The sequence below is a fragment of the Phaethon aethereus genome (genome assembly GCF_964289735.1).
Source record: "Phaethon aethereus genome assembly, chromosome: Z".
Taxonomy (NCBI): Eukaryota; Metazoa; Chordata; class Aves; order Phaethontiformes; family Phaethontidae; genus Phaethon; species Phaethon aethereus.
The window spans coordinates 28,406,276-28,432,577 of record NC_138577.1 but is presented as its reverse complement, the minus strand read 5'-3'; the positions used below and the strand labels follow the sequence as shown (position 1 = coordinate 28,432,577).

Below are 26,302 nucleotides of genomic sequence, written 5' to 3'. Positions count from 1 at the left end.
TGCCGGACGTGTGCCCTGCCCGCCCCAGCGTGTCGCCTGGCAACCGCAAGCTGGGGCCAGGCGCATGCGCATTCCCCCCCGTTACTTCCGGCATCCTCCGGTCGCTTCCGGGTCGCGTCGCCTTCCCGCGCGGCGGGCAGGTCCTCGCGCGTCGCGGGGTAACTTTTCCTGCAGCGGCGCTACTAGGCGAACATCGCGCGCGCGCGGGGAGGCCGCGTGACCCCGCCGTTGCTGCCCTCGCGCCCGGCCGGGCGCCATGGCCGGGGCCGGCGGGCGAGGCCGCGTCCGCCACTTTGTCCCAGGCGCTGGGTGGCGGCCGGCGGGCGGGCGCTGAGGAGCGGGCGGGCATGGCCTCCCCGCCCGACGGCGAGCAACGGGCTCTGCGGGAGCGGGTGGCGGCGCTGGAGGCAGACCTGGGCGCTTGCCGCCAGCAGTTGGAGCGGGCGCAGCGCCGGCTGCGCCGCACCGAGCGCCTCTACCGCGAGGCGCGGGAGGACAGCGAGGCGCTGAGGAGACAGGTAGGCCCCCGCCCCGGGAGCCAGCTACCCCGAGCCGCTCTCCCCCTCCGGGCCGGGCAGCACCCAGCCCTATCCCTGTCAAGCGTCCCCACTGCTGTCACCCCCCCGACCGGGTACCCCTCCCCCACCGCGCTTCTTGTCTCCCGTGGCCTGTCCCCTCCGCCCGGGCAGAGCTCCTGGGGCAGGCGGGTCCCGTGCCTTCCGGTGTCCGTCAGGCTTTCCTGGCCGGCGGGACGTCAGCGACCAGACCAAGTGCCGCTGCTGTGGGCCCGAGTGCTTGTCCCGAGTAAAGGGTCGATGTTTGGCCTGACAGGTGGTGATGGTGAGAATGGTAACGTTTTCTCAGCCACAAAGCTGGAAAACTACACAAAGGAAAAACTACATTTAGCAGAAGGAAAGACGCTTAAATAAGGTGAGGTAAGGAAAGAGTGGAAGAACGGGCCCACGGATGCTTATGGCGAAATAGGGAAGCTTTGTAAATGCCACAGAACAGTGGTTATTGGTTGAAATTCAACTTCTCAGGGTGGACATCTTAAAAATAACCTTCACCAAGTTTTTTGTTTTCCTCCCAAGTGCTTGCCTTTATTATTATACCCTTCATGAGCAGAAATTGGGTTTTTCCTTATGCCAACCATGCAAGTAGAAAAAGTCACGTGCAAAACAAATCAGTTGAAACACCTATGACGCTGTTATGTTCTGTTTGAATTATAGAACGTGAAATAAGCTGATACTTTTTTCTGACATAGATGCCTAAAAGGCAGCGTTGTGTTCTGTAGCATGCTGTTTTTCTTTCAGGTTGAAGAGCTCGCTAAGGAAGTCCATAACAGGAAGGAGAAAGATACATCTAGCATAGAAGTGCAGACAGAGGACTATGCTGTGTGGTCACAAGCAGGTAGAGAGGGTGGTGATTGCATAACCATCTAGAACAGTATCTTATTTTGAATTTTTTTTTAATATGAAGTACATTTACAGTCTGTATCCTTAGCTGCATTAAAATCAGTAACCTGTGACATTGTTTTTTGGACTATCTCCTATTTATTCAAGCCATTCCTTTTAGAACAGGATAAAATGTAGCATGAACTATAGCAGCATTCATGCAATTGTAATACGTTACATATTAATCTCATACATTATGCACTTAAATGTTTTTCCAATGTTTAAAGTACATTAAACCAAGACATAATTTGTTCAGTAACAGAGAATAAGTTCAAAGTGGAGGCACTACCTAATAATTGGTTTTCATTAGACTACTTATAAATAAAATTCCAGTTTAAGATTTAGGATCCTTAAATTGCATTGTGTAAAATATTGCTTTTCTAATTTATGCAACTTCAAATTTTTTTTCCCCCCTGCAGATTATTACTACTATGAAAATTACTACAATCACACTGATACTCAGGATTGTGCATCTGAACTGCCAGTGCAGCACAATCATGGGACTGAAGGCACTGAGCATAATTCCACAGAGGAATCGCAGACAGGTGCTGATATTCCCTTAAGGACGGATAGCACCAAAGTTGCTGAAGATGGACAAGAGGAAAATTTCATCCAGAATTCACAGGTTATACAGCTGTTTGGGGTTTACCAATTTTGAAATCTGCACTCTGTTAATATTTCATTTCATTTAAAAAGTGTGCTTTTGGTCTTGATGTTACTGTATGAAATGACTTTTTGTGATGTGTAATGCTGATGGGAGCAGACAAAGATCCTTGTGCTTTGAAACTAGTTCTTTTTGCAGTATGCTCCAAGTGTAACATACTCATAGATTTGTTTAAAAAAAAAAAAAGCACCTTCTAAAACATATGTCCTACATGGCCTGGAAGCATGGCATTTTTTTATCAGCAGAATATGTTCAATATGGCCATGCTGACTTTCTTAAAGTATACTTTTTTTTCCCCTCCATTCATATAAGGAGATAACATAGAAGGAGAAGAAAGTTGTTAGAGGGTTTTATTTGTTTATTTTGGTGTGCGTTTTTTTCCCCCCTGCTATCCAGCCTTCTCTTAGTTCACTCACTTCATCTCACTCACTCACTGATTTTTGTGCCTTAGTATCTAGCAACCGAAATGGAAAAGAGAGCAGAAATCTATTTTAGGAATGTACGAAAAGATAGTAACTGTGTATATTTTTGACATGAACCACTTTTGAGTAAAGGTTGGGGAAAACGGAACGGTACAGCATGAAGTCTTGATCCCCCTGAAACCAGTAGGAGTTTATCAGTAAACCACACATAGATTTTTGCCGCCTTGTTTAATAGTTCTTGAAACAATCCAAGTCCATAGAGCACAAATTTGTTTTATTTAAAACAGGGCATTGTAAAATGCTAAAGAACCAAGGAGGTGCTTTTTAGAAGAAAATTTAATGTCTTACTTTCTGGTATCAGGAAGCAGAAGATACTTCTGTACCAGAGGGTTCTTTGGCGGACAGCTTGAGAGCTGCTGCAGAAGCTGCTGTTTCACAAACAGGATTTATTTACGATGAAAGTACAGGATTGTATTATGACCATAGCACTGGATTCTACTATAATTCGGTAAGAATCATTTTCAAAACCTGTGCCATTTTTTCTCTATTGCAAAAGTTTTAGTACTAAAAGTTGATGTGAGCAAAGAAGTAAGACCCAGTTTGACGTTAGGAATTGAAAAACATGTTACTGAAGACTAGTAGTAATAGAAGTTTGATAATTAGTTGTTGAGTTATTTCAGTCAAATTAAAGATGTCAGGCTAAGATACTAATTTAGGTTTTCATTCAGTTCTTTTTGATGTCTCCTAGATCTTTAACTTTCATAGCATTGTAGAAATTTTATACTGTAAAGCTTCTCTGTAACTTTTGAAATTAAACATGCTAAAAGATGACTTCTTTAGAAAAAGACAGATTGCTGAACTAAGTCAGTGAAAAGTGTGTTGGGAGAAAATGCACTAAATACTTCTACTTTTACTTGAGTACTGTTACCAACTATTTTGATGTTACGCTTCTGGACCTAAATTCATTTAAGACACTAAAAATTAAAAAGCTTAAATTGCTTTTGACATAGTTTGTGGGTGTAGTTAGATACATAAATGTTTGGGGCTATGGACTACAGTTTATGGTACAATTACACACAAGTATATATTTTCTTGTTCAGTAACTGGTTTGAATTACAGGAAATGTTTTTGTATTGGCTTTACTGGCAAGGTTTTGGTAGTGGGGCAAGGGGCTGCCTGGACATGGCTGGTTCCACTGCAGGACGCAGCTGAGCCCATCAGAGAAGCTGGTGGTGCCTCTGTGAAAGCATGTTTTAAAAAGGGCAAAATGCTGAACAGTGGAGTGTGTCTGAGGGCAGGGGAGGGTGAAAAACAACCCTGCAAATGCCAAGTTCAAAGAAGGAGGAGTGGGGGAGGTTCTTTAAGCACCAGAGCAGTCAATTCCCTGCAGGCCATGGAAGAGGACTGCACTGGAGCAGGTATTCACACTGCAGTCTGTGGAGCACCCTACATCGGAGCAGCTCCATATGGAACTGTGGCTCATGGAGAGTTCATGCTTGAGCAGTGGCCTGTAGACCCATGCTGGGCAGGGGAAAAGTGTGACTGGGAATAAGCAGCAGAGAGGAACTGTTATGAACTGACTGCAACCCCCGACTCCCCATCCCCCTGCAGTGCTCGGGCAGGGGGAAGAGAAGTGAAGGAGTTGGGAATGAAGGAGTGAAGCAGAGCTTGGGAAAAAGGGGGTGGGAAGAAGTGTTTTGTCTTTGTTCATCTTCCAGTGCTCTTTTAACTGCAAATAAATTAAATTTATTTTCACCAAGTCTTTCTTGGTGATGGTGATATCCCTGTATCTTGACCTATGAGATTTCATTTTATTTTCTCACCCAGTCCTGTTGAGGAAGGGAGATTGAGAGAGCAGTTGCATGTGCACCTGATAGCTAGCCAGGGTCAAGCCACCACAGTCCTTTAGTACAGTGTTGTCTTTAAACTTGGCACGTGGTTCTTTATTAACTAGGTATTTCTTTGAACGATGTATTTATTGAAGTGATGATAACATTGTTCTTTGTTTCTTATAAAGGAAAATCAACTGTATTATGATCCAGCAACTGGAATTTATTACTACTGTGATGTGGAAAGTGGCCGATACCAGTTTCATTCACGAGTGGATCTACAGTCTTATCAGGCCTCTGGTACTCAGCACACCAAGGATAAAAAAGGGAAAAAGAAGAGAAAAGAACCAGAGCGGATTACTACAAATGAGTATAAGGTAACTTTAGAACTGACAGATAGAAAATGCAAAACCTGGGGGTTTTTTCATTATGCAATTTATTGGCTGTGGGGTTTGGTTTTATGTAGACAATGTATGCTTAATTTCTGAAGGATTCAAGCATCTTTAAACTATATACAGCAGGTTGCTGACATGTAGTTAATGTTCACATTATTTTCCCATTGAGTGATTAAGCATGAAACTTTACATTTGGATCCCCTCACTTTTTCTGTGTTATTTTTAGGGATCTATACAGTTGTATTGTAAAACTAAGTGTCAGTGAAGCTCTCAGATTAGCAAGCACAGTAGAATGAATTCAGGGTACCGTGTAGGCTGGATTTATATCAGAATGTCGTGGTTTAGCCCCAGCCGGCAACTAAGCACCACGCAGCCGCTCGCTCACTCTCCCTCCCACAGCGGGACGGGGGAGAGAATTAGGAAAAACCTCGTGGGTTGAGATAAACACGGTTTAATAGGACAGAAAGAAAGAAGGGAACAATAATGATAATACCAACAAAGGAATGTATAAGAACAAGTGATGCCCAATACAGCAATTGCTCACCACCCCGTGATCGACAGCCCGTCCCCGAGCAGCGATTTCCGCCCCCCCGGCCAACTCCAGTTTATGTACTGGGCATGACGTCGTATGGTAGGGAATATCTCTTTGGCCAGTCTGGGTCAGCTGTCCCGGCTGTGTCCCCTCCCAGCTCCCCGTGCACCCCCAGCCTGCTCGCTGGCAGGCCAGCACAAGAAGCTGGACTGTCCTTGACGGCTCAGCAACAACCCAAAACATCAGCACATTATCAACAGTTCCTCATCCCAAATCCAAAACACAGTCTCACACTAGCTTCTGTGAGGAAAACCAGCTCTATCCTGGCTGAAACCAGGACAGTATCCACCCCTTATTCCATACCATTTACGTCATGCCCAGGTCCTATACTTTTCAATACATTCCAATTATTCATTATTACTCTTCCTGTCCTTTAATATATACACACAGATATCACTCTCTTAGTCCATGGGCCATCACTTAAAATGTCTATGGAGTTCAGTCAGTCCATGACTCTGGGCTTCATCCATCATAGCAGTCTCTCAGGGCAGGGGAGATGGTATGTGGTGTTGGATTGTCATCTGGCACGGTCCATGTCCATGATCTGCAGGTCGAAGATGTCGATCTCGAGGGATTTGTTGGGCGCAAGCTGCTGAAGCCAGTTCTGGTTTCATCACTGCTGCACGTTGCTTGGTTTCAGTGAAGCTCATTCTTCATCAGTCTGGGTGATTCTTACTATAATACCATTGATATGGTAGATAGCAGCCATAGTAGTAATGTCATTCTGAACAATTAACATAATACAATTCAAATCATTGACTGTTTTCACCCAAAATCAAGTCTCCTTGAGGTACACATCGGACTTCCCCATCCTTCCGCATTACCCACCAAGTGCACCCAGGTCCCTGGGCAAAGGCAATCCCACGAATGGGTTTGCCTTTTCCTAATGCAGGAGTAACCCAGACTGTCTTCCCCAGCATGTTTCTCACATGCACCACAGGGACTTTATCCCCTTCTACAGTACGTAGAAGTTTTGATTGGGCAGGGCCGGCTCTATTAGTAGATCCCCTAGTGTTGACTAACCAGGTGGCTTTGGCTAAATGTTTATCCCAATTTTTGAATGTCCCATCACCCATTGCTCTCAGTGTAGTCTTTAACAGTCCGTTGTATCGTTCAATTTTTCCGGAAGCTGGTGCATGATAGGGGATATGATACACCCACTCAATGCCGTGCTCTTTGGCCCAGGTGTCTATGAGGTTGTTTCGGAAATGAGTCCCATTGTCTGACTCAATTCTTTCGGGGATGCCATGTCGCCATAAGACTTGCTTTTCAAGGCCCAGGATAGTGTTTCGGGCGGTGGCATGGGGCACAGGGTATGTTTCCAGCCATCCAGTGGTTGCTTCCACCATGGTAAGCACATAGCGCTTGCCTTGGCGAGTTTGTGGAAGTGTGATATAGTCAATCTGCCAGGCCTCCCCATATTTATATTTCAACCATCGTCCTTCATACCAGAGAGGCTTTAACCGCTTGGCTTGTTTGATCGCAGCACACGTTTCACATTCATGGATAACCTGTGCAATAGCATCCATGGTCAGGTCCACCCCTCGATCCCGAGCCCATCTATATGTTGCATCTCTTCCCTGATGGCCTGAGGTGTCATGGGCCCACCGAGCTATAAATAATTCACCCTTATGTTGCCAGTCCAGATCCACCTGAGCCACTTCAATCTTAGCAGCCTGATCCACCTGATGGTTGTTTTGATGTTCTTTGGTGGCCCGACTCTTGGGTACGTGAGCATCTACGTGACGTACTTTTATGACGAGATTCTCTAGTCGGGCAGCAATATCTTGCCACAATTCAGCAGCCCAGATGGGCTTGCCTCTGCGTTGCCAGTTGCTCTGCTTCCATTGCTGCAGCGACCCCCATAGAGCATTTGCTACCATCCATGAGTCAGTATAAAGATAGAGTACTGGCCATTTTTCTCGTTCAGCAATATCTAAAGCCAGCTGGATGGCTTTCACCTCCGCAAACTGACTTGATTCACCTTGTCCTTCAGCCACTTCTGCAACTCGTCGTATAGGGCTCCATACAGCAGCTTTCCACCTTCGATGTTTGCCTACAATACGACAGGACCCATCAGTAAACAGGGCATATTGCCTTTCGTTCTCTGGCAGTTCATTATATGGTGGAGCCTCTTCAGCACGCGCCACCTCCTCTTCCGGTGATATTCCAAAATCTTTGCCTTCTGGCCAGTCCATGATCACTTCCAAGATTCCCGGGCGATTAAGATTTCCTATTCGAGCCCGCTGTGTAATAAGCACGACCCACTTACTCCACGTAGCATCAGTCGCATGATGCGTAGAGGGGACCCTCCCTTTGAACATCCAGCCCAGCACCGGCAGTCGGGGTGCCAGGAGGAGCTGTGCTTCAGTACCAACCACTTCTGAGGCAGCTCGAACTCCTTCATATGCCGCCAATATCTCCTTTTCAGTTGGAGTATAGCGGGACTCAGATCCCCTATATCCCAGGACACAGAAATTCAGTGTAACCTCAATGTCTTGGTTTTGGGGGTTTGGCTTGTGGTTTTTTGGTTGTTTTCTTGTTGTGTTTTTTTCTTTTTTAATTTGCATGATGAATCAAAAAATTAGTGAAGGTTTTGAGACCACACACACACATACCACCCCTTCTTTGTGACTTTCTATGGCAAAGCTCATTCCACTGACGTTTTACTGTATCTCTACCATCATTTGGGATTGATGAAATGTCTGTGAAGTTCTAATTCTTTGCTATTGGTATTTTATTTGATCAATATATTTTTGTTGTCCATAGTGTGTGAATAAGCGGTCCATAACTGTGGATAACGTCTTAATAAATGCCTGTTGTAATTAACTTATATTTCAAATTATAAAAAACATAACTTTCTTTCTGCTGTATTTCTGAGTGCTAAGAAAGCATACAATATAGTACATAGTAACTGCCTGGAAAAACATTACTTACTCCTAAACACCAGAAGTTCTATTATAACACAGCTATTAAACCTCAAGAAGCATTTTCTTAATGAACACCATTACTGATGTTGAATCAAACTTGTATAATCAGATTCTGCAAATTTGTTTTATTTCTTAAGATTTAAGTGAATGTATTGATTTCTTTAGTTTGCAGTGCTCCTTAGTTTGCATTTTTTAAAGCTATTTCTTTAACCTTTGTATAATTTCATTATGTAGGCCTCAGTCAAGCTGATTGGTTGAAATCGGAAATAATTATGTTAGTGTATAGGTACTCTTATGTAATGGTTACATAGCATCAGTACAGAGTTTAAAATTTTTTTTTATCAGGAGTGAGATCTGCTGTAAGATTTGAAAATTGAAACTGTTTACATTAAGAACGAGTGAAGGTAGGTTAAATGGGTAGTGGTAGTTGATCAATTACAGATTTTTATAAACAGGTTGTGGCTAATTTGGGTATTTCTATTCTTTGAGAAAGCTTCATGTGAACCATTCCATTCTGATAGCTTGAGGTGGATACTTAGCAACACTAAGTATAACATCCTTTTAGACTTCAGAGAGGAGAGCTAATGCAGTTGAAGCTATGAGTTTTACCAGCATCCAAGTTCCAGTCATGCTGTGTATAACTGCTGAATTAGCATTTTACCACTCTCAAAAGGCATTATGAATACAGAACTTTATTCATCATGTGTCAGGAAGGCATCATGGAAAACTTGTAGGAATGAGCCTTTATCCTATACTGCTATTAATAAATCTTTTAAATTTGGTTCTGTGATGAACTGTTGCATATTGACCTAAATCAACAATTGTATTTATATAAAAGTTCTGTGGCATACTGACTCTGGCTCTGACCTAATAAATAATGTTGACTACTTTTGGGGATCCCATCACAATCCGCTTCTGTCATCTGATTACACTAGAAATAGCTACTTGTCTTTAGCTTATTTTATACTGAAAAATTATTTTTATATAGATGGTCTTTTTAACAAATCTTTTGTGTGAAGCTTGCACAGTCACAAGGTAGGAGGTAAACATCCACTTTTTATGATGTGCTTTATTGATAGTGAACTGAGTACTTTGCTTTATTTTTGAATTAATTTGTTTGACCAACAAGATAACAGGAAAAACATTTAAGAGATTCTGTAGTGGACAGATCTTTGCATCTGTGAACAGTAAGTGAAGGTTAGCGTCACAGTAAGAATCGAGGCCTTTTCTGTTTTTTTAGAAAAAAGGGGGTTTTTTAGAAAAAAGATAAAATAATTATTGTCCACTGTAAACTTCAAAAAGAAAAGAATGCCTGTTAGTGCACTTTTGTGTAAATGCACTTTTAGATTAAAAAAAAAAAGCAGCTTACTGTCATATTTTACATAGCTGAATTAAAATACTTTGGTTTTGTTATGTGGTTCTTAATCATATAAGAAATTTGTTCATTAGTTCAAAAAAGTTACATTAGTATAAAAGATTAAGATTCATTAAAATAAAAGCATATAGATTTTTCTGTTATAAAACTGAAAAAATAGCTTATAAGATGCACAGTCCAGTTACAGATGCCTGGTATTTCTTGGCAATCTCATTGTTGTCCAGTATGTTTTGGCTATCTCATTGTTGTCCAGTTTGGTCTGGTATTGGTAAAGGTTCTAATTATTTCATGCTAGTTATTGTATTCTTTACATCCTAAAACAAAACTAAAAATGTCTGTTTTTAAGTAGAACTTTGTAGTTCTACTACAAAGTGTTCTTAAGTGTCTGCTGAATGCTTTCCTGCACACTTAGACCCAGACTTCTCCCTTCTCCTTCCATTCCCTCTTCCACTCTTGAAAAAAAATGCAAAGTTAAAATAAAACCTGTCCCTGAATACTGATTATTAAAGTTGCAACAATTATTTTGAAGACTAGTACTTCATTATTCCTTTTCCCAATTAGTTATTAAATAGTTCTGCTAGTGTGAAAAATGCCTCCAAACATTACCTCATTTCTTGACCGAAGCAGGTTTTACTCAACTTTCTTTTTCTACAGCCAGTACAAGTAGGGGAATGGCTTGGTTTATTGCCTGGTCTGCAATACTATTATTTACCACTAATAGTGGTAAATAAAGCAATATAAGGGTCTAATTCTGGGAACATGACATATACCCCCTGAACATTATTCCTGGATGAAGATGAGGTGCTTTATAAGAATCTGCATGTGACACAGGGGAAGACGGCGAGCAGTAGTTAGAGAACCTCAAGTACACGAAACACTTGTTAAACTTGTTTTCTTTTTCGGATAAAGGATTACATGTAAACACGTCGTATTTAGCACTACTTAAAAGTTGTCAAAAGAAAGGAATTCAGCAGCTGCATGTGTAGATTATCACAGCAAATATTTCTACATACATAGATGGTACTGTTAGCTATATAGTTTTTGCAGAAATTGCATTTGATTTTTTTTTTAATGACTTATTCTATTTAGACCAAAGTTAATCTCTTTTAATCTAAAAAAGATTGTAACTGGGAGAATCTGTTAACTTTCTGTTTCCAGTCACAGGAGGGCTTTTTAGCTGCAGTTTAGTTTGTAGGTATTGTGAAGAATTCGATGTGCTCAGATATCTCAGCTACTATATTACGTATAGTATCTATAAGTAATAAGTTGGGATGCTTAACACTACAGAAAAGGCAAGTGTGTTCTCCAGAGATATTGCAAAGTTTTTGAAAAAGCAATATAAACCTGAGAATCTACAGAATGAAATTAACCTGTTAAAATATTGTAGTTTTAGCAAGCTGAATTACCAAACAAGAAAAATGCTAGTGAGTGTCTGCTAAAACAAATGTACTTTTAATTGCAAAAAGCAGTGGAGGGGAACTCATGTACTTAGTATCTCCTAAAGAATGTTCCTGATTTATACAAGAACGTTCTTGAAGGAGATTCTTTTCAGTCACCAAACTTCTGTATTACAAATAGTTTTCTTTTGACTTGTGAAACTAAGCATGCTGCCCACATGCTTGCTTTTAATAGACAATCAGGAATTTTATTTGCTAGGATGAAGTACTAGATAGCCTCTGTGCAGCTTGCATAAAGAGGATGGGTGGAATACTTTGGAACTTTATAGTTCCATATGTAGTTCAGTTCTGATACCTTTTTGTAGTGGTAGGCCAAAAAAAAAGTGCAGCAAGAAATACCATAATTATCTCCTGTAAAAGAAAAAGCTTAAGTAAATTTGGAAAAGGGTGGGGTGGGTGTTTTTAATTAAAAAAATCAACAAATTACAAAGTGGCATAAATGATAATGTGATCCCTGGCCCAATATCTAGATCCAGTGCTTCCATACAAATTGGAGAATAGGCTGTGTGCAATACTGATCACGTAGTTCTACTTACTGGATTGGGGCCGTTAGAAATGAGTAGCAAAATTTATATGCAGGGTCTGACATGCCATTTTTCTCCCAGAAATTATTTTTACAGTTTATTCTTAAAATACTGCCTAATAAATTTTATTTCAGCATGGTGCTCAAAATTAACTTCTGCCATACTCTTTTCCATTATAGATGCATCCTAGCTACTTCTGTAGGAGACAAGGCTTTTGTAGTAGTACTTCCTGTAGAACTCTTGAAGCAGTGATCTTTTTTTTTTTTTTTTTTTTTGGTGGTTAAATTACGTGTAGTTTACTTTTTGCTGATATTCATCCCATCTTTAGGTACGTCAGTTGACAGAAACCATGGCTAATCTGAAGATTTCTTCTTTTGGATTGGCAACTTCTGGTGAAGGTAGAGTTGAGACACCAAACACATTAGCCCATGGATTTTTACCTTTAACCTTGTTATTTTTATTAAAGGAAAAATAGTATCTAGTAGTTGATGTTTAGCTACCTATTTTCCTAAAGACATTAATAAATTTTTGAAGCTATTTGATCAAAATCAGTTCATCTACAAAGTAACTTTGAAATACATTTGAAACACTGTATAAGTAAAACATCTGAAGAAAACTTTGATGGCATTCTAGAATACTTGGGAAAAGTAATATTTAGCATCACTGTATTAACATAGGGTGGCCTGATGTCCTGACTAAACAAACTACACATTCTTTAGGTAAGACAACTTTTGTTTCTTGTATTTCAGAGCTGTCTACCAGTGTATAAAATGGTGTCTTTATGATACAGTAAGAGCTTTATTCTTTTTCTGGCTTTTAATTAGATTTTTTGCATTGGAAATTCAAGTATTGTTTAGGGTAGAAGACAGTAACTGAAGTACTTCTGAAATGGTGCTAGCAAATGAAAGCTTAGTCATCTGAAAGAGCTATTTTAAACTGTTTAAAAATGTTTCTTTAGTAAAATACTGAATTTCAGTTTAATATTTCAAAAGGAGAGAGTTGGTGCTAAAGATCTAACATTCAGCCCTCTTGATGAGGGCATTGAGTATCCATGATTCTGCTAAGTCACCTGCTGAACTTCTAGCAAACCAAGAAGCAACAGGCTACACATTTCTGAGAAGTTGTGTTTGTACATATTTGTATGTTTTGTATAAAATGGTTTAGGAAATAATACAGTTTAAACAGCGCATTTCTTAGAATTAAGCTAATTATGCTCACAATAACTAAGTTCTAATTTTTAGGCATGCTGAAGAATTCACGAACATGTATGTTAATCAGGCATAATACAGAAAAATATGAGGTTTTGAAAGACAAACGGTCACAGTAAAGCAAAAAATATAGTTAAATGCTTAGAATATTTTGAATTTTTCATTAAAAATGCTGAAATTACTATGATCATTCCAGTATATATTCTAAATAGGCCAGTGTGCACTTCAGAAGGTCATTGTAATCATACAAGGTAACTGTAATGTTTGCCTATTCTTTATGAAGCAACACCATCTGTTCAAGTCACACAAACATGATTGGTAATTCTTACAAGATCACCCCTCATGGGATACATAAAAATCCTGACTTCACTTACACCTTTGGCTATCTTTGTCAGGGATGCAGAAATATGAATTGGCTCAACCCTGTAGTTAAGAAATAGTTCATTAGGGATCAGATTCATCCCACCTCTCGAGTTCACTCATGTTTAGAGAGAGAAAAGCCAGTGATCATGTGGTGACATCCAGTACATAGAAAGTTTTTCAAACCTGAATCACATAGATGACATAGAGGCAATCCATATGCAACGTATGACCATTGGGGTGGGTCTCCTGACTATTTAGATACATTAGGCAAAGCAACATAGAAAGTAATGTATGTGCCTAGTGTCATGCTGTAACAAACATGGTTATAATGAGCACGTACTTGCATACTTTGTGTGTTGTATTGTGAGTTTGGGATGAAGAGTTAAATATCCTGCCACTGAGAAATGAAGTGCATTGCTGGTGTTTGTTAGGTCATTCATGATGATATTTACTGAATATTCTGTTCATGATGGTTCCTGTTTTTTAAGCAGTGGCTACATGGAGGCAAGCTATTAGGTGCTATTTGCATAGTTACACTCTCATGCATGCTACATGTGTTCTGTGTTAGTACTAGTAGTCATATATAGTGGAAAAGGATTTCTTCAGCACAAGTAAAGACCCCTCAAATGCTTTAAGAATACATTCAGCATCCCTAGGCTTAATGTTTACACACCATCAAGATGTGCATTTTAATATAGATCTGTGAAATCATAAAGGGCTCAAAATCCATATTCTTTAGGAATGCAACTTTAAAATCATCATTTTTTACAAGGATTTCTAAATGCAAACAGTACATTTTTATCCATACTTAACAGAACTATTTAGTTTATTCTATTACTATTATTAGAATGATAATATTATTATTAGAATTATTTATTTTATTATTCTTAACAGTTGATTGTAGTAATAGTGTAAAAAATACAGGCACTGCTGAGATCAGGCTTAATGGTCTTATTGGCAGAATGTATGTACAGAATCCTTGGTTGGTCTGTAAGAATGTTATTTTTAATTCCTGTTTTCAACCCAGAACAGAGGGTTTACTCTTTAGTAGCCAGGCTTTGAAACAGCACCTTTTTATTTTCTAATTTAGAATATCTGAAGTGATGCCAAAACCAAATATCACTAGATTCATGGTGGAGAAAGAGCTGAGCAGTTGGAGCTTTATACTTGGGCATCAGACATAAGTCATCTGTTGCTTTGACTCACTTGTGATTTGAGCAGACAATTTAGTTTCTCTGTTTTCAGATTAGATTAGTGACACTTTGGTAGCTCACAGTATGGTGGGAAGAAATACATTAAGGATTGCAGAGCACCTTGGTATGATGGGTATCAATCTAATGTCCATACTTTATCATTCATAGAAGTGATAATCAAATTTGCCAAAAGGTTTCCGATGGAATTAATGTCTGACATGTAAGAACTGTGTATTCTTACTTTTGGCAGGATCACTGCATCTTTTATTTAAATAAATAACATTAGGCAGTGGCCTTGTGACCCTGTTCCTTCCTAGTTCCAATACTTAGAGGATTCAGGGAGGAAGGCTAATGCATTATAGAGAAACCTTAAACAAACAGATAGTCCTTCAGTTAAAGCATGAAGTCTTAAAATTTTCTGATTATTCCTGAGAACCTGCTGTCTTATTGAAAGCTTGACTACTGGGAACCTGCTGTCTTATTGAAAGCTTGACTACTGGGCCAAGAGGAATTCTTGTGTTTGTCTTACAGTTGTGCCACTGATGAGTTACTACAGTTTTGAAAAGTGAAAATGCTTTTAATTTCCATGGTTGGAAAACATTCCAACATTCACGTTGATTCATGTATCTTGGAATGTAAAATGCTTTATATGAAAAATTACTGAAAAAAGTCAAGGATGTTTTTTGTATTAACTGCTGTGTGGCAATATTTGGTGCAATTCAGGGCAATTGAATGCATTCATTCTAAATCTAAGATGGCAAATAACATCTGAGATTTTTTTAATGTCTTCAAATCATTTGTGTTGTTTTTTTTTTAAGATGGTCATCAGGGCTACTAGATTGATAATTAAATTTTCAAGGTACTTTGGCAAAATTAATATGAAACTTTCGATTTCTCAGGTAAAAAACATGTTGAAGGTCTCTTTTCTGCTGATGAAATCAAGTGGCAATGGAAGAACCTGCAGTGATCTAATCTGTCTGGTGTTCAATGGAGAAATTTGTTGCAGTAGAAAATGGATTCTCAGTAGCAGTGTTCCACATAGCATAAATTAAACTTAAGTTCTCCACAGTATCTTGATGAAAGGCTTTGTTAAAGTTGTAATTTTGAAAGGAGAAAGAGCAGGGGTGGTGCTTACTCATTAGGTGAGCATGGGTGGGCATTCCAGATATTCTGGACCATTGTGGAAAAAAATGAGAAGAGAAAAATAGGAGGAAGATGTGATGAAGATGAATTAAAGAACTTACTCAATTCTTGCAACTTGTTTGAGAGGGTCACAAGTAAGTATCATAAAAGCAAAACTGGAAAATATTCAAGAAGCTGTTGTACAAGTTTGAAAGTGAGGACAAGGATTTTAAGTTTTGTGTGAGAAAAGAGTCAGGAATAAGTGAAGTTTAGAAGAGGAGTGCAGTCGCACTTTCCCAAGTAGAGGATGATTTCAGTCATATCTAATAGGATGTGAAAATGTTTCTACTGAGATGTTCTGTTGACTGCATGCACAAAACTTTCTGGAAATCTAACCATTTCTTAACAGTGGTAAAATAATTCTTCTTAGTGAAGAATTTACTTCCAGGCTGATAGCAGACTTTAGAATAATTCAGTCTGTAAAGAATGTAACATTCTGTAACTCCCCTCCAGGATTTGGACACAGAAGAGCAGAAATCATCTAACAGTCTGAATTGCTTTTCCACTACTGAGCAAGTAAGTTCTGCTGAAGAAGAAGAGTCTCCAAATGTAAGAAAGAAGACTAAAATGGACACAAAACCACGAAACAGTCTAACAGCCAAAGAATCAATTTCTACAGACAGTATAAATTCACATTCACGCAAAAGTACACCAGATACTGCAGCATATACAGATGACAGTAGAACAGCGGACACAGAGAGTGAGCCAGAAGAAGGTGAAATTACAGATTCTGAGTGTGAAGCCTACAGCAGTGAGGATGAAGTAACAAGTGAAGAAACTGTTGATTCAGAAGACTCAGAAAATGAAGGTGAATTATTGTGGCTTTTATGTAGATTACTGTATTTTTCCAGGAGCCCATTAAGAACAAACTATGAGTAAACAGTTTGGAAATTAAATAAATAAATAAAAGCATGTGACCTGAGATACTTTGAATATCTGTTACCAGTATTTGTTTCTTCTCTTTACTTGCACAGTAGCCAGAAGTAGTGGTGTTTTTGTAAAAGCTGTTCAGGGGTGTTAACTTTCTGTGCTTGTCTAGAACCCTCAGTGGTAGAGTAAGATTTGTTTAGATTATGATAGTGACAGGAGAAAAGAAAGTATCTTGCTAAAATAGATATTCTAGTACAGACCTCACAATAATTCTGTGTACTGACTCTTCAATTAATGTATAATATTTCTGATACTGTTCATAAACAATCATGTATAAATCAATGTAAGATAAATCCACTGTGGTAAAAAGGATGAATGTGGAGTACTCAGTATTATTTGAAATCCTATTTTCTATGTATTCCAGTGGTAACATGTAAGAAATGGGTATAGAGAGGAAATCTGTATGCTGTTTTATACCAGAGAAAGTGTTCTCCTAGGTCCTTAAGACCTCCCCAAGAATTGAATGGTCTCTTGCAACAAAAAAAAAAAACCACCATAGTCTGTGAAAAGCTTAATGCAACTAATTGGAACTGTGTATATGCAAAGGATATTCCACATCCTAGAATGAAATACAACCTATAGAAGTCTGTACTGCAGCCTGTGCCCTGCTCGCAGTTAAACAGTCAGTTTGTTTCTTCTGTTTTCATTACTTTACTTACTGAACTTCTCTAGATCCTGAGTGATTAATGCCATTCAAAACGTGCTTGCTACCATCAGGCTTTCAGATTAAATTTTTCTTCTCTTAGTATTTTGTAATAATCAATTCTGCAGTAATGCTGGAGTCCTAAAAAGCAGAGACAGTTTCTCTCCTAGTACCTTTTGAGCTAGTGCCTTCCCATCTTACCGTATGTATTCCTAGCTGAGATCATTGGAGACTGTTTCTGCAAATGTAAATCGAAGAACAGAATTCATACAGCTTTAGACAAAGCATAAGCATCTGTAGGCTCATCTGTTATTTTTTCTTGTCTTAGTGCATAGTGCTAATAAGAGTAAAATCTAGTACAAATACATTTGACAGAGAAAGTATCAAAGTTCTACATGCATTAGGTTTGTGATGTGGTGAACAAAAAGGTGCTGCCTTTTCTCAAAGTAGAGTTGTATTCTAATCTGTTATGACTAGTGGTCCCTAAATTTGTAATGTGCTAGTAAATTCTGTGAATGTGTTTATATTTTATTGCTGTAACTAAACAGTTATGCACATGTAAATTACCGGAATTAGGAAAACATTTTTAGTGCTTTAGTGTGCAGTCAGAAAGCCTTTGAAACAGTAGTCTCGTCAAAGTTTTCTCTCAGATGTGCTTATACATTTCTTTTGCTGAAAGTTGCATAGGATTCAGCCAGATAATGGCTAAATGTGTATCAATTGTTTGAAAGCTATGGACTGTAGGGTTAAAACTAATTTGTTGATAGTAACAGTATTTTTTTTTTTAATAGGTGTACATGAAGAAAAAATCTGGCCTCCTTGTATCAGAGTGATTGTAATAAGATCACCAGTTCTACAAACCGGATCACTTTATATTATCACAGCTGTGAAACCTGCCACAATTGGAAGGTAAAACTGAACAGAATTTATTGTATATATCTGAAACTGTAGCTAGCTCTGAAAACTGTGGCATTGCTTGTCCCTGCTCCTCCTCTTTGTCCTTCTTAGCATGCAGCAGTTGTGAGGTGCTCTGAGTTAGGTTGACCCACAGTAAGAAATTTAAGTCATGTCACATAACATCATGCTTGCTGTGATACAGCACATGCAGCTATGGAAATTTGTTAGTGACAGTTTGATCTTCTCTCTAAGTCCTAACGGCAGCATAGCTGCAAGTCATTCTTTGAAAACTAGTTTTCTAGAAAGTAGGTAAATTCTTTCCTGAGCCACTAAGGTAACTTTTTCAGAAATGGAAGAATATTTCAGAAATTCAGGATCACAAGGAAGCATATCCTGGACTTCCTCACACATTCAAATTCCAGTAGGGTTGGTTCCTCATTTTTAAATAATAAGTTGTGTTTTGTGCTAGCCTGTATGCATTCTTCCAGTTCTAATACTAAAAAAAATAAATATGGTTTATTCATTGTGGATGATGAATTTAATGATGAATTAATGCTTTCTTCCATGCTTACTGAAAAACACGCCTTTTCATCTGCTTTTATCTAATGCTGATGGATGTGTTTTGATTTGCTCTTACAGCTGGAATTTTCTAGGCACATTTATGTGAAGATTCACAGATGACAATTCTGCTTGTAATTTTCGTATAGGTCCTTTGCTAGCTGCATTGCTTCTTCATCCCCTAGTATAAGAAAGTAATACACAAATCCCTTCCTACTACTGCACAGTTTTTAACCAAAAAAACCAAACCAGATCATTCTTTCATTGCTTGTATTACCTGCCTAACGCTACCAAGAATTCAGCATCAGCATTGAAGACTGATGTGAAGATTCACTGAAGAGCTTGAAGGATGCAGAGCTCAGACTATTGTTTACAAGCCTTGTATGAGTTCAGATAGATAAAAGTTCAGATAGAAATGTCAGCTTATAGATAAAAATTTGAAAATACAGCTTTATCATATATTTGCTGCCTACTGTGTATAGTTTATAGTTGGAAGAAGGGACTTGAAGCAAGTCTTTACATTGTGTATATTGCAACACAGTGCTTTACATCTGTAAAGCTCCCTAATAGCTCAGAACACAAACATGGTATTAGGATTCAAGTGAAATATACCTTTTGTAAGCCACTGACTGGATCTATTTCTACTTTGTCATGATTTATGTATCAACTTGCCTTTCCAGAGAAAAAGATGTTGGACACACACTTCAGATTCCTGAAGTTGGAGTCAGTAAGGTAACTCTTGTTTCCCTCTGCTGAAAGGCAGATAAGCATATAAATGAAACTTTAGATTTTATGGTTTTAAATTTTGTAAAATCTTACTACATGTTAATTTTTTTTTTAAAGGACTTTTAGAGTGACGTGGGTTTAGCCACATTTGCAGTTAGAAAAAGGAAAGCACAATATTTTACTGAAAGGGAATTTAACACCAACAGCAGTGTGATTTCAAAGTCTAGAATCACTAAATATTTTTTTAAATTGGAGTTTTACTAATCCACAGCGTCATGCACAATAAAAAAATTATACTTTAGGTCTTTAATTTCTTAGTTCTTGAACTTCAGGAAAACATACTACTCTGTTAAGTATTAATGGTATATAAGATAGCAATATCAGCTTACTTTGTAACAAAGTAATACAGTACTTGCACTTGAGCTCAGAGCCAATAGGTTTTAATTTTCTTCAAGGGAACTGTAAAAATATGTAAGTGATTTACAAGGAGTTTGAAAATTTAACAATTTCTTTCAGTAACAGTAATGAAAAATTTTTCTTCTGGTTAAGAAAGATTAAAGATCAATTATGTGCTGTGTTTTGCTAAATACTTTAACACAGACCATACAGGACTCTTAATAAAAGAAAACATAAATTCACAAAGACATGTCATCAAAACAGGAAAAAAAATTTGATAAAAATATCTGCAAATGCAAGTATCTGAAATATGCTTTACTGTGTCTGTTCCAGATGATAGTTCTGATTAATGAGCCATGTATCGTTTTTCATACTTAACAATTTCCAGAGCAAATCCTTCCCCACTATTAATGACTTTTTCAGGCATGTATGTGAAATTGGGTGCATAAAGAAGCCAAAAGGCTTTCACTTTCCTTTAACATTACCATTTTAGTACTTCATGGGTACAAGGCTGTTTATATAAGAAGTTATTTCACTTTGCAGATAAGGAGTCAAAGGCAGAAAGATAAATGACATACCTGTAGAAACAAAAGTTAACTATCGGTTTGTTTTCCTCACTGTTCATGTTGATAGCTGTGGACCACCTTGGCAATTGTCTTTCTTGAGTGTAAAGTGAGATTTAAAAAAACAGTGCTACACCCTGCAGATTTTAGCATCTTTACAAGAAGTTTGGGTTCATCCTATTCAATAAAACAGAAGTAGAAATTAAATTATCTGTTGAATGAGCTAGTCAGTCTTTCCACAGTGGTAGTCCTCCCACAAATGGGGAGTATTCCAGTTGTAAATGCTAGCCAATCTACAAAATAGTATTTTGATATTTTTTTATTACTGAATGCAGCAACTTAAATTAACCCTTTGTTCCCAGATTGACTCTTGGCTTTTTTTCTTGACGATAGCAAAAGTGATCTTTGCTTGTCAAATTTGAAACTGTCACTTTTTTAGATGTCTGTTTTTTACTGGGAGTCTTAGTAGGGTGCAAAAGTTGGTATTTTGGTTTGCTCAGTGGCCACTTTTGGAGGTAGTGTATATGTTTGAGTTTTGCAGGAGTTGAGTTTTCTCTGTTCTGTGTGGGCTTGGGAGCAATACATGTACAGAATTGCAACAACAAAACCAAGAACAAATTAGATAGTGAGACTAACAATCAGAAAAGAGATAAAAGGAACAGCAAATGATGGCTAGTCATTGTGTTCAGGGCATTAAGATGCAGGTGAAGGTGAATTAATGTGAAAGTTACAAAAGCATGGCATTTAGGGAGCTATTTCAGAGATCAAAGACTAAGTAACCTGAAGCTATAGAATGAGATCACTTTTTTTTAATTGAAAGAGAAAAATACATACCTTAGAAGAAAAAAGCCCTTTATTTATAAGAAGTTAAAAAAAAGCTGCATTACTGTATCTTGGCATCCTTTAAGTAAAGTATGCTTGCCACATTGGAAGTGCTGAATCAGTTTATGGTCAAAATAGTTATGTTATTAATAGTATACTTTGGCTTATGCTGTTGTGGCCCTTTCATTTACATTTCACATAGATGAAATCATACGGTGTGGAATACTCTATTAACTTAGAGTACCAAAGCCACTCAGTTAAAAGGGCCCAAAATATATTCTGAAATCTTACTTTAAAATAGCATATAAAGTGAAGTATTTGTTTAAGAACATTTTACTTAGGCTTCTATTTATCAGTTCCATGCAGAAGTATATTTTGACCACGATTTGCAGAATTATGTTCTTGTGGATCAAGGCAGTCAGAATGGAACAGTTGTTAATGGAAATCAAATTCTCCAGGTGAGTACCTGATGTTATAATGCTGTGTATGTTGCAGAAAACTGTAGTCATGTGGTCATTTTAAGTATGTTACGGCAAATCATGAACAACATTATTGTATGGCTTCTTTTCATGTAATAGTCTCTTCTTTAGTTCCCTTCTGTTTTTATGGCCCCTTACAATACTTCATGTTTGGTTTATATTAGGAAAAATCCACTACGGTTGCAGTTGCTAGAGTGGAGTACCCAATGTAGTTAAATACTTGCCTGCATTTGTGAGACCACACTGAATTACTAAATTACGAGCAGTATTCATGAAATAGAGTTCATTCCCTTTATTAGCAACTGATTAACATGGCTGCCAAAACTTTCTTTTGCTGTAGCCTAAAACAAAATGTGATCCCTACATCTTGGAGCATGGAGATGAAGTGAAGATTGGTGAAACTGTGCTTTCTTTTCATATACATCCTGGCAGTGATACTTGCGATGGATGTGAACCAGGACAAGTCAGAGCTCATCTTCGCCTGGACAGGAAAAAGGAATCTTCTGGTTAGCCATGTTATCATGGGATATGTTTTTTTTATTATAGCTCTTTAGTTTATAAACATAATAATTACCTCAATTTTCTTACAATAATCTTGTCAACTGGAACTAGTTCTACAATACATGATGATGTATTTTCTTCTTGGTATGTGTGTCTGTGTGTAATAATGTTAGAACAAAATTTCTGACATCATGTCTTAATGTTTCAAAAGATTGTTACGATAGTAATTAGAAATTCAATCCTGTGTTCTTCCTTTTAGTTTGCCCAGCACTTAGCAAAGAAGAGAGAGAGTTAGTCAGAAGAAAAGCATTAAGACAAATACGGGTAAAATATGGTTTACAGGTGAGTTTACAGTAGAAGTTGATTAAGTGTTTGAAGTCTGTATCTACTTTTGCGATTCCTGTTTCAAGCCAGGGACTTCAGTGAATAAGGAAAGTTTTCAAATGCACTGAAACTTGAGCCTGGTAGTTTAACTCAAGCTTGTCTTTTGTATGCTAAATAATAATTATTTACAAACCTCTACAGAGACGATGCTAACAGGGCATGAAAGTTCTGTTAAAATTTTAGGAAAAGAAGATGCGTTCTAATGTGTGCAAGTTTCCTCATCCTTTTGAGGTTAAGATTTCTTGAGACATTTCCATTTTTATTTCTGCAAATTAAGCTTGCACTAAATTGCAGTGCTGTCCTTTATTCGGAAAGGAAAAATAATGAGCAACTTAAATTTCTCTCTTCCATCATTTTTTAAGTTTTTAGTTTAAGTCCGCTTTGCCATAGAAGAATACCAACATGAATGTGAAGACAATATAGTATATAAGTATTCAAGTTACTTCTGTTTTATAGATTATTTTAACTATGGGGTTACATCGAGTACTTATAGTAAGTATTCCTGTAGAAAACAGAATGCCATTGTTTCTCTCAAATTCTTGAGCTACAGAAATAGTATCAATAAAGAATTTGTATACATGCTTTGTTCTGTCATCTGAAGAAACAGTTGCTGAGGAACAGACTAAATGTTTAAACAAAAAGCCAGTGGCATGTCTGTATCATTTTCTGCATAATGTGTAGAGACTGATTCTTCATACCAAGAGAAGATTCCAGAGAATCTGATAATTTATTTACAGTTTCTGTGAAATTAATGAATTTGGTAATATTACATTATGTCGTCATTATGGCAATAACATACCTTACCAGGTATGGCTGTAACATAAATGACAGATATAGTTTTTTTGTTTTAAGATTTAGAATTAATGATAAAGGCTGAAGCTGCCTTACTTTTGGAGGGAGACAGTTGGGTTATCAAAAATAAATGATTTAAAGCCTGCTTTGTTTGCCTTGATGGTATTTATTTACAAAGAACACGGAGTATGAAGACAACAAAGCAGTGAAGAATCCAAAGTACAAAGATAGAGCAGGAAAACGCAGAGAGACCATTGGAAGTGAAGGAACCTTTCACAGAGATGACAGCCCAGCTTCTGTTCATATGTAAGTTTGTTGCGGGGAGGGGGTGGAGTGCAATCTTCTGTGTCCTTCTCTAGTGAATCTTAAAAAATGATGGTAAAGTAAATATCAATTAGTTACTAGGATACAGTTTGTTAGATTATGAATTATCTGTATGTAATGTGTTACGAGAGCTAGAAAATAGTACGGTATTCTCACTTCCCAGTTCATATGCTCTTTTTATTAAGTCCTCACTTTCCATACAGAGTTCAACTTGGCAGTGAGGATGCTTAGATCACCTTCTTACCAACTCAAAAAATCAAGGAACTCCCCAGTATTGACACCTCCAGTAGTGTCTGTTTTGCAAGTGTCTCAATTTCTGTTTTTCTTATTCACTCACAGTAATAGTATGGATGCAAATTTTTCACTTGCAGTTTCTTTCATTGTCAATAACCAGCCTATCATAGGACATGCGTTTACACACCTCTTAAATGACACTTGAATCTTCGTCTTTTATTATTTGTTTGCTTCTGTAGTTGCTTTTTTTTTAAGACACATGAACTTGTAGGTGCTTGTAAGTTAGTAAACAGAGGTATGAGTCAATTAAATGTGTGCGTTAGGATGACTTGGTGGTCAGGTAGTGATACTGCCTTTTCCCTAGTGCAGTCAATTCCCACCCACCCATGCTGTATCTTTTAACTCCCAAAGCAAGCAAGTAGTTCAGAAGGAGTTTTAAGAAAGTTGGTATTGACCCAGGGGCTTGAAATAGCTTTGGTAACTGAAGATATTCATGGAAGAACTTTCAAAAAGGTAGCACTAAAGTCTTCTGTACAGCTCTTGATGGGACTAGGAAAAGCATGGTAGTTGCGTCCTGGTGTCTAGAGCAGCATGTGCATGCCTATTTCTGTCCTTCAGTATTTGATTAGAGAGCATACTCTTTCTATTAACTCCTACTTCAGTTATCTTTAACTTTCTTCAAAGTGAAATCAGCAACAGCAACAAAGGACATAAAATGTTGGAGAAGATGGGATGGAAGAAAGGGGAAGGACTGGGCAAGGATGGCGGTGGTATGAAGGATCCAGTAGGTGCCTCTGATTTTACTTGGAATAAAAATTATAGTGTATTTGCAGTGAAAAATGTTTTAACTGTAAGCCACTGTTCGGTTGAAACATTTCAAAATCTTAGTTAGGAAGGAATAATCTCAGTAGGACTAATCTCAAATCATTTTTTACTTGAATAATGAAGTATTTTGAGACTTTTTTTTCCAATCATTTTATCCCTTCAGTGGAAGATGCCAGTAGTGTCTGTGTTATGAAACTAAGCAACGAAGGACAGACAGCTTCCAGCCATTGAATTAATACTCTCATCTTTGAATGCAAAGTCTGGAGTAAGATTGAAGTAATTTTAAGTGATGTGAATTCAAGATGGGCTTGTGGTGGAACCCTTCACTTTCTCTGATCTAGCACAAAAATCATGCTACATGACAGGTCATGAGAGAGGAAAAGCTGGTTGAAGTCACTGTAGCTACCAAGTTCTGGGCCTCTGTGGCACCTCTCTTAGCCCCATTTTTGTCACCAGAGATGCGTTTTCTTTTGGCGGTTGTGCTGCTGAGAGCCACATCATACCTTTTGTTGTCAAACTACGCAGCACAGCACCTATTCACTTGGTGAGGAGTACTTCACAGTAATGTTAGTGGCAGGTGACGTCAATTCAGCACTCTAGATCATAGTAGGAGTGGTGATTTGATGCATCATTTTAAGTCCTTTAGATGCCCATGTGTGATCTAGGTATAGTAGAGCCTTAAAGAGAAGTACTTGGGGTAGGGGGTGGCGAGGAGGGGAGAATTAGTATTATAAAATATGATTTAAAGTATTTAGAATACCTAACTTGTGGTTACAACAATATTTCATGTATTTGACAGATCCACCTTCAGTTACATAAGATGCACACAGGTTTGGGTACCAGTAGACCAGCCTCCATTGAAGATGTTCAGATCATCCAAAGCAAGAATAAAAAGAACTGGGATAAAGCAAGAGAAAGGTTTGCTGAAAACTTCCAAGAATCTACATCACAGAAGGATACACCTAAGGTTACGCCTTGGGTTAAAGGGACTGCAGAGTAAAGTATCTGGTACCATAGCAGGGTAATTCCTGTGTGTAAATAGTTGGGAGAGAATTTATTTTTATTCTTTTTTTCTTTGCTAAAGCAGGAGTTTGGTGATATGTAAAATACAGTTGTGGAAAAAATTATACAAGATTAACCCTATTGTGTTAATTGGTTTTCTGTAGTCTTCATGCTTTTCTAAAAACACATTTTTAATAAGAAATGAGTGGATTTTTGAGGGATACTCACATTTAAGTACTTGAAAGTGATTCTCATCATAAGCAGGACATTTCTTCAGTTGTGTTTTTAACACAATTCTTCACGGAAATACAAACAAAACATCTGTTAAATATCAATATGATACCTTTAATTGTTTGAACAGTGGTTTAAAAGCAAACTGAAACAAGTAAGAAAAAGAAAATGCCCCAGAGCCCTACTAACAGAGTATAATATTGCCTTTTCACCTCTTTTATGTTATTCATGATTGCCATTAAATGCTCAGAAAGAGGTACACCACTCTTAAATTCATACACTTCAGTACTAGTCACATGTCTCAGCTTACCCTGAGAGGGAAAAGCCACTTGGTTTTAAATGATTCACCAGTACTGTTCAAAAATAAATACTGTACTCCGTGAAATAAACTACCAGCATTGGTGAAG

At 38.0% G+C, this 26,302-nt stretch overlaps 1 protein-coding gene across 1 annotated transcript; it reads left to right on the top strand.

Annotated features, from left to right (window-relative positions):
- The first annotated feature begins 303 nt into the window (after positions 1–303).
- Positions 304–26,081, top strand: AGGF1 (angiogenic factor with G-patch and FHA domains 1). The gene is made up of 14 exons (XM_082013128.1): positions 304–518; positions 1,314–1,410; positions 1,874–2,079; positions 2,902–3,048; positions 4,558–4,746; positions 16,042–16,396; positions 17,953–18,070; positions 19,297–19,348; positions 21,480–21,581; positions 21,943–22,108; positions 22,363–22,445; positions 23,458–23,585; positions 24,522–24,621; positions 25,462–26,081. The coding sequence occupies exons 1-14, from the start codon at positions 348–350 to the stop codon at positions 25,660–25,662; spliced, it is 2,115 nt and encodes a 704-aa protein (XP_081869254.1). The 5' UTR covers positions 304–347; the 3' UTR covers positions 25,663–26,081.
- Positions 26,082–26,302: the final 221 nt, after the last annotated feature.